At 41.0% G+C, this 9,430-nt stretch overlaps 1 protein-coding gene across 1 annotated transcript; it reads left to right on the top strand.

The window, feature by feature from the left end:
• Nucleotides 1–1,005: 1,005 nt before the first annotated feature.
• Nucleotides 1,006–8,484, top strand: LOC118114806 (aminoacyl tRNA synthase complex-interacting multifunctional protein 1). Its single transcript, XM_035165499.2, has 4 exons — nt 1,006–1,423; nt 2,253–2,452; nt 3,660–3,828; nt 4,762–8,484. Exons 1-4 carry the CDS (start codon nt 1,054–1,056, stop codon nt 4,926–4,928), a joined length of 906 nt encoding a protein of 301 aa, XP_035021390.1. The 5' UTR covers nt 1,006–1,053; the 3' UTR covers nt 4,929–8,484.
• The last annotated feature ends 946 nt before the right edge of the window (nt 8,485–9,430 follow it).

Here is a 9,430-nt window from a genome sequence, read left to right as displayed (position 1 = left end):
AGTGGTGATGGAACTTAACAAATCTTTGAACTACAGTGAGGTTCATCACTTTTTTGGGTCCTCTGGAAACATCTCCATCGTCGTTCTGCAGTTTTTTCTATTTGCATGTGTTTTCTTAATTTGCAGTGAGTTGAGCTCTCGGCCACCGTACATTAGGAAACATAAGAGCACAAATATAACCAAAAAAAATCTAGGTGAGAAAAGAGGGAAAACTAAATAAAGTACAACATTATAAAATGATAGTAGTAGTAGTAGAGTATAGTATGATATCGTAGGGTAGTGTAGTATAGTATAGAGTAGTGTAGTATGGTATTGTATAGAGTAGTATAGTATAGTACAGTGTGGTGTGGTATAGTATAGTGTAATATAGTATAGTACGGTGTGGTATAATATAGAGTAGTATAGCATAATATTGTATTGTACGATGTGGTATAGTACAGAGTAGTACGGTGTGGTACGGTCTAGAGTAGCATAATATAGTATAGTACTGCGTGGTATGGTATAGTATGGTGTGGTCTAGTATAGAGTAGTATAGTATAGCAAGGTATGGTATAGAGTAGTATAATATAGTATAGTACTCCGTGGTATGGTATAGTACGGTGTGGTGTGGTACAGAGTAGTATAGTATAGTACTCCGTGGTATAGTATAGTAAGGTGTGGTATAGAGTAGTATAGTATAGTACTGCGTGGTATGGTATAGTAAGGTGTGGTATAGAGTAGTATAGTATAGTACTGCGTGGGATGGTATAGTACGGTGTGGTGTGGTATAGAGTAGTATAGTATAGTACGGTGTGGTATAGTCTAGAGTAGTATAGTGTCGATTAGTGTAGTATAGTGTAGTATTAGTTTATATATAACTGAGTGTTGTCAGTGTATTAAGATCATAGACTGTATATAAAAGAGATTAAGATCAATGAGTGGTTATTGTTATAATAATGGTTTTCCTGTGGAGGGCAGTAATTTACTCAGTCACATTTAAACAACCAGAGAAGAAAAGAGGGGGCGGAACCATGTCTCCTGCAGGAGAGCCAGGCTGCGCACCGCGGCGAGAGGATGGGCCGCAGCGAGGAGCTCAGTGACTTCCAGCGGGGCACCGTGGTCGGCTGTCACCTGTGTCAGAAGTCCGTGCGGGAGATCTCGGCCCTGCTGAAGCTGCCCCGCTCCACCGTGAGCTCCGTCATCCTCAAGTGGAAGCGTGGCGGCATCACGACGGCTCTGCCCCGCAGCGGCCGCCCGCACAAGCTCCAGGAGCAGCAGCGCCAGGTGCTGGAGAGGGTGGCGCTGGAGAAGGGTCTGCCCTCCGTGGAGGCTCTCACCGCCGAGTTCCAGAGCGCGTCCGGGGCCAGCGTGAGCTCCAGGACGGTCCGCAGGGAGCTGCGGGAGATGGGCTTCCGAGGGAGAGTGTCCACGTACACGGCTAAAGGTGCGTTCAGGAGGCGTGGGAATGACAGGGTCTGCAGGTGTAGCATAGATATATTTATAAATATAATTACAGTAACTGTCACATTATTATTTCTCTCAAGTTTAAAGACAGATTTTTGCTCCTGAGTGAAGGTTGTGATCATAAATTATTTATTTGAAGATAATAAATAAATACTAATTCCCAAAACATTTTATAAATCTGAGGTAGAACAAAATATGTAATAAATGTGTGCTTGTGTAATCCATAAACAGAATATTGATTTATATTGATTCAAATAATAGTGCAATAATTCTTGTATTTGTTTTATTGCCCAGCCCTGTGCACATTGATGTGCCCCGAAAGTCAGTTGTCATCATGTTGATGAACTTTTAAAGTATAAAACCCCAAAGTTCACCAGTTCCAGATTCTTAAATTTGTTAGTGTCATATTTTTCTAGGACGTCAAACTTTACATAGTTTTGCTTTTTTTAAATGTTGATTTTAACTATCACTGAAATCACTGCAGATAATTTTTAACATCAACATGTTAACATGCTTACCATCTTTCATGTTCTCAATTAACACAACAACATGCTTATTGAGAACATGCTTACCTCACAGAGCTGCTAACACGGCTCTAGACCTGTTTGTATAATTTCCTCTGGAAACTAAGTTTATTCTATCTGCACTTTTCTTTTAGTAACATATTAGTGTGTGTCAGCAAATCCTCGCCTATTTCCTGTCCTCTTGTGACATCATATTACCCAGAATCAGCAAACACTGTAATGAAAGTGATTTTAGGTTCAATCGTTTGCACTGATGTGACAGTATTTGTCTTTCTTTGATACGAGGAGGGGAAAAGAAGCAGACACTCCTCAGCCAAGAGGACGCCCAGGTGGACGTGTCCCGTCTCGACCTGCGTGTCGGACGTATCATCACAGCGCTGCAGCCTTCAGAGACTGGGAGTGTGTATGTGAAGCAGGTTGACGTGGGAGAGGCGGCTCCCAGGACAGTGGTCAGCGAACTGGCTCAGCACATACCAGTGGATCAGGTACGTTATTTTTAATTTCTAGAATATCATGTGATTTCTAGCTATAATTATTAGGGCTTCTACTACTTTAACATGGGGTGTCCAAATATTTTTGTACCAACATTACATCTACTTGTGAGCGCTGACACCCCCCTCCCTCCATTTGCTCTTATGTAAGGTTTTCCACATGTGTTTGGAACCTGGCTGCAGGGATTTTCCTCAGTTTCCTCTTGCCACAGGAGCTTTAGAGCTCAGGCAGTGATTTGAGGTGGTCAGGTGGTCTGGCTGGCAGTCAGCGTTCCACTCCATCCAAAATGTGTGAGATGGGATTGAGGTCAGGGCTGTTTGCACTGTTGTCTAAAATGTCATTATATGGTGAAGCAGTTACGTTTGCCTTCATTTCAACTATGGTCTGGACTGAAACTTTAAAAAAAAGTGTCAGTGGACATACTTTTAGCCTTATACTATATAACTGGAAACATATGCCTGCTGACGTCATGTGTGCAAAACATTGCGTGACTTTGCCAAAAAAAATAAACTCTCACAAAGACAAATATAACACTTTAGCTTCTCTGACACATTGATGGTGCTGCAGTGATGGAATTTTATTGCACAACTCTATTAAGGGGCTTTCTAATGGAAGCTGGGAAGAGAAAAACTGTTTCCTCTTTGTTTGCGTATTAGTCCACAAACTGTTTTTGGTCTGTGGTTGTTTTACTTGGCTACAATTGCACTGTATGCTGTGACATTCAGATTTTCCATTTCTAAATTTATTACAATATTGTGTTTTTAAAATTTCCAACAAAAGTCTTTGGGGATGGAGAGTTTCTGTCAGGGCAAATCCCCCCCGAACAAAGCAAGGTCCATAAAAACATTTAGTTTTGTATCCACAGAGCCAGTAAAGTGCTAAATTATCATGAAATATTGTGTCAAGCAGCTTGGTGAATAAATACTGATTAAAAACATTTTCTCTGCCTTGAGACTAACACACCCTTCCACCATTATAACACAAGATTCATGTAGAGAATACATATAAAAATAGAAGGGTGTGTTTTAAGGAATGATTATTTTTAAAGGTCTCCGGGGTTCAAAATGAACACATACCATAAACCCTCAGACACAGTAATTCTATATATTTAAGAGACTGGAATCAGAATTATAGTCTGAAGCTTTGAAGCATGTTTGTATTGGCTATAAAAGCGCATTTAATCTTCTGTCCACCATGCAGATGCAGAACCGCATGGCCGTCCTGCTCTGTAACCTGAGGCCAGCCGAGATGGGGGGGGTGGTGTCCCAGGCGATGGTCATGTGCGCCTGCTCGCCAGACAAGGTCGAACTCCTTGATCCTCCAAGTGGAGCAGCACCAGGAGACAGGGTGACTTTCCAGGGCTTCCCAGGTACAACAACACTGTACATTCAAAAAAACACATCACTGTTTGTTCTGTATCATGAGATAAGTGAGGGGAAGACTGCTGAAAACATACTTTACTTCAAATATATTTGTTTGTAAGACACCTACGGAAGCGTGTTACATTTACTTGAGAAAGAAATGTCTGCTCCGTTTTTTTTAATTAAGAAGTTCGCTCAAAATCTCTGCACTTTCTGTCTGAGCGATCTAAACTAAAATAAAACCTGATGAAACTAATAAGACGAGACAAGTTTACTTCAGCGCTCTCAAAGTCGGCTGAATGAGAGATTGTGATTTTGGGAAAATCTATTTCATTAATTCAGAAAAATAGATTTTTACTCTCAAGTGAAAGCAATACACTTCTGTATGTATTTTTTTTGTATCTATTTACATCAAGCAAACATCAGTATATCCTACGGTTTGACATAGATTGGGGCTGAGACTTTATCAGAACACACTGCGGGACATCCGTTGTCATCACACAGTAAAAAGGTGCCTTTGATTCCACTGAAATGAAATGTCAGTGCTGCAGCATACATGGTTTCCTTCCAACTTCATGGCAGCCAATTTGGCAGGGGGCCCTCTCCCCTTTCACCACGACACCCCTTAAAGTCAGGTCCACAGGGAGCTGGTTTTTCTCAAACTCCATCAAACACCTTTGGAATGAATGAGAATTCAAACAGTGAGCAGACCTCACCTCCTAACCTCACTTCCTCTCTCTCCTGCGGCTGAATGGGAATAAATCCCTGCACCCGATTTCCATAATCCCATTAAGCCATCGTGTGGCAGAGTGTGTCCTGCAAGGGCTCTACATCCTACCAAAAATGTACAAGTGTCCTGAAATCACAAATCCTGCATGTGTCAGTGCACAGTAGAGAACAGGGATTTTCTCTAATGAATCAAACCCACTTCTGGATTACAGGTGAACCAGATAAGGAGTTGGATCCCAAAGAGAACGTGTGGGAGCAGATTCAACCGGACCTTCGCACGGATGCCCAGTGTGTTGCAACGTACAGAGGAGCGGCCTTCAAAGTCCTCGGCAAGGGAGTTTGCAAATCCCAAACCATGAGCGATAGTGAAATCAAGTAAACTGTCAGCGCTGCTTGAAAATCGCTGCATGCAAATTCCTGCAATGAAAATGACGTGGAAAGACTTCCCCAAGGATAGGAGGCCCCGTAGCACCACTTTAACACCCGAGGTTTTGGACTGACATGTCCAACAACCACATGGGTGTTGTATTTGAGTGTCCACATGCTTTTGTTGTGAAAGCCCAGGAAAATGAGGGTGATGCTTAAATTGCCCTCAGGGGAGGACAGATATGAACATTGCTGTTACATTTTTTTCCTATTATGAAAACCTGCAGTTTTGAATTTGGCCAAGGGAGGGCACTGCAGCAGCAATGATCATATACAGTATGTGTGTGGAGACGGGAGAAGATGCAGTACACATGAGAAGATGCAGTACACAGCACACAGTCATATCCAACATGGTAAAAAGATCAAGGGGAATTCTACAGAAGAACCCCGTTGAGTTGGGAAAGTGTTTTTCCCATGTGACCACAGTGGTGAATTCCACTGACATGTGGATGAAACTCATCTGTGCAGTCCCATTAGAATAAGGGAGACATTCAACAGTTTTCTTTTCTATTCATGGTCAAGAAAAAAGAGCTCAGAAGTACCGAGTTTAACCAGCTGTAAAATGTCAGCTCTTTGTTCTTTCATGGAGGTTGTGTGGGCTTTTCACAGTATGAGTCTGACACCGACACATGATGTAAACGAGTCAGTGTATTGGTACAAACAGCCTGCGGCCAGTTTCATGTGAAGGACGCGTTCTGTCTGATCAGTGTTATAACGGAGATCGCCTCATTGTTCCTGATTTTTGTTAAACTGAAGTTTGGAAACCTAAAAGTGAGACTTCCGAAATGGATGTGAAAGTGGATGTTTATTCACCCAGAAACTTCTGTATCCGTCCTGCTATTCCAAACTCTGCTCTTGAGCTGTTTTAGGAAGTCAGTTAAAGTCACGTGCTACTTCATGTAACATGTTTCTGTTTGTTTAGCCTCCATTATGATCACTAATAATCAGAGATGTTCCAATACTGACACAAGCATCGGAAGTGCCTCAGATACTGACGAAAATGCCAGGTCGGGCAACGGCGAATATGTGAATATATGTAAAGGATAAAATCACTTAGCAACATTAAGTAAAACAATTAAAACAGCAAAACTCATTTTTAAGGGTTTAAACTGAGCCCGGTCATAAAATGGTGATACAATCATCACTTCCTTACTGGGTTAGTAATATACAGCTGTGGAAATACACTGATATCAGATCGGTACTCAGTATCTGCCGACACACAAAGTCAAGGTATCAGTATCTGGAATTGAAAAAATGGTATTTGAACATCTCCATTAATTATCCTGCTTTTTAAAAGTTGTCTTCGAAGGAACAATCGATAACCAAACATATTTTTGGTTTTAAAAGAAACTCTCTATTTTGCTTTTTGCTTGAGGTGGAGGGAGTCCATGAAATATAATCCTGTGTGTAGAAAAACACAAACACACAAAGTTCTTCTTCCCTTATTTTAAAGTAAGAACGGAAAAAAACCATTGAGTAGAATGGGGATGTGATTCAGGAACTAAGAAGTGGAACAGATTGTCCGAGACATAAATCTTTTGACAGAACTCGTGGGCTTCAAGTTACAGTATCACGCTTTCTGTTGTATAAGAACAATAATAATACACTTTATTTGTATATGCTGATGTATATATAGCGCTTTACATGTAATATAGATCTAAATAAAAACATGTTTAAAAAAATAAAATCTTGTTAAAATATAATTCATATCAGAGAACAGATTTTAGGGAACATAATAACCTGTTGAAATTACATTTGAAAGAAAAGGAAATAACGGAAAATAATAAAAAAAATTATAAAAGCACAGGATTGCGGGCAAGTGCAAGATCTAGTTAAAGGCTGAAGTAAAGAGAAAGTAAATATTATAAATATAATAAATACTCTTTATTGCGGACACTTGGATGACACCACACGTTATGTGATTTTTTTCTGGGGGTTTTTTTAACATCTGGATATAAGTCCCTAACAATTCACCCTTAGTTCCAGAAGAATTTCCCTGTGATGTCCTGGAGCCACACTTTGAAGTTTTGTTTTTGTTTTTGTGCAGAGCAGAGGTTTACCTCATGCACACCAGAGGCCTGTATCACTAAGCTCGTTCAACATACTCAGGATATCATTTTGTTATCCGGCTTCACTTAACCTAACATCGTCCGCCCCTGACAACCTGTGCTATGAGCTGGTTATCAAGCGTTTCCTCTTATATGGAATAAAGAACTTTATTCACGGTTCTGATGATGTCGCTCATACTTGACGACTCTGACTCTGCTTCATGGTTCTCAGGACGGCTGATGTTGGGATATGTGAAGCTGGATAACGAAAAGATATCCTGGGTATGTTGAATTTGCTCTGTATGTGCTGACCCCAGGGTGAATGAAGCCATGCACCATGATTTGTGTATGGTCGACTCATCCAGCTCCGGTGATTCCTTCACCCCCTTCGCCGTTACGACTTCTTTTTTACCTCACTGAGCGTTCTGCTTAATAAATTGTCTCCATTGAGACGGTGGAATATCTAAACTCTTTTAGATAAAGTCGTGACCCTCACTGCATTTATGTAAATCAACAATTCTTGATTGTAATATTTTTGAGATCTCTCTTTTTTGGTTCACGTCAACAGATGAACCACGGACTCTGTGTGTGTGTGTGTGTGTGTGTGTGTGTGTGTGTGTGTGTGTGTGTGTGTGTGTGTGTGTGTGTGTGTGTGTGTGTGTGTGTGTGTGTGTGTGTGTGTGTGTGTGTGTGTGTGTTTCTGAATCGTCCTCTCATCCACACCTCTGATCTGGTTTCTTTATTTGAAGTTTCCACATGTGCTAACTCATGACTGCAGTTTGTTGACGTCCCTGTGGTCATTGGCATCTGGGGCTGATTTGTTTTCCAACTGTGAACAATACAATGATTTGTTTGTTAATTTTTTTCAATAGATTATTTTTATAATCCATGTGCTATACTTACTTCCACCAAGAAGGTTCGGTTTTCACTCCCTTCTTTCACTTTGTTTGTTTCTCAGCAGGATAACACAGAAACTATTCTGTGAGATGGGATTCGGTGGATAGACGTATATTTCTTTTCACTTTCACCATTTCTCCAGAGAATAATTCATGGAACTTGATGAACAGGCATATTTAGGGGACTGATAACTATGAGCGTGTGTAATTTGGTGCAGCCTGACTGGATTTAAGGGGACTGCAGGGGTGTAGTGGAGATATGTGCTCTACTGAATGCTATGTCATTCCATGTCTGCTCTCACTAGTGTTGGTCAAAAACAGCTGAACTGATTTTTATGGGATTTTTCTTGAAGCGTGGGGCACGACCCAATTACGAAAATGAATCATGATGAAACCGATCCAAAATAACCAGGGACTTCCTTTGACGTGGTGAGATAGGTCAGTAGCCCATAGGCATGTTTCTCTCCTGTCTAATTGAGATGTGAATACACACTTTTGTTCTATTGTTACAAATGGTAATGTGGTATCTTAATCAATAAATCAAGTGACTTATTATTTGTAAGAACGCAGGTGAAAGGCAGACTTGGTTTGTGTTGACTACCACAGGCTGACATTAACAAAACCACTCGATATCACACACACACACAAACCAACACACAGCTTCAGTACATTTGACTCATGTAGGAACCAATAGAGGAGACGTTGCTGGAGAGAGTGGAGATACTGTAGAGGTTCATCACACGTCTCCGTCCCTGCCCCTGCGGTAACAAACCTGGAGGAGTCGGTCCTGGAGGTGTGTGCAGCCGCTCGACTCGCTGCGGTTTCTGTCTGAGGGGAAAGTTTGTCAACAAGCAGCTGAAGCCTGGTTTCATCTGAGCTGAGTCAACCCACGAGCACAGACCTGCCCCCTGTTCTGCATCCTGTTATTGAAAGACAGAAAAGGGCAGGAAACCCATCGAGAGTTCTTCCACATATATACGCGTCATGGTCTCCCAGTGTTTGTGTGGTATTTAGTGATTGCACTTATTTAATTCCATCCAAATTGCTTATATGAGCAATTTTCTTGTGTCTGTCTGGGTCTGTCTGGGTTTACATTAAGAGACACAAGACACTGAGACAATCACAATATGAACTGTGACATGTTCTCTGCTTTTCTTGGAAAATGCACAACACTACTGGTGTTGTTGCAAAGACCAAATGTGAATTATATGACAGGATGGAACATGGACCAATTAAAGAAAACATTACATTTTGACATGGATCCACACAAAGTGGTGCATCCACACATTTTATTTCCCTTTTTTAAACATAGCAAGATTTTTCTTTTTGACATTTGCACCAATTGCACAATAAATAATTCATGACTCTCACTGAAAAAAATCTTTTATATATATTTACATATTCGGGGAACTGATATCTGTGAGTGTGTGTCATTTGATGTTGACTGTTGGACCTTGGTGGAAGTATGAGCAGATACAAACAACACAGCATCAGTGTGCCAGACAATATAC

The sequence above is a fragment of the Hippoglossus stenolepis genome, chromosome 2 (assembly GCF_022539355.2).
Source record: "Hippoglossus stenolepis isolate QCI-W04-F060 chromosome 2, HSTE1.2, whole genome shotgun sequence".
In the NCBI taxonomy this organism is placed as follows: Eukaryota; Metazoa; Chordata; class Actinopteri; order Pleuronectiformes; family Pleuronectidae; genus Hippoglossus; species Hippoglossus stenolepis.
Note: the sequence above shows the minus strand (reverse complement) of the source record. Positions and strands in the feature narration are given on the sequence as shown.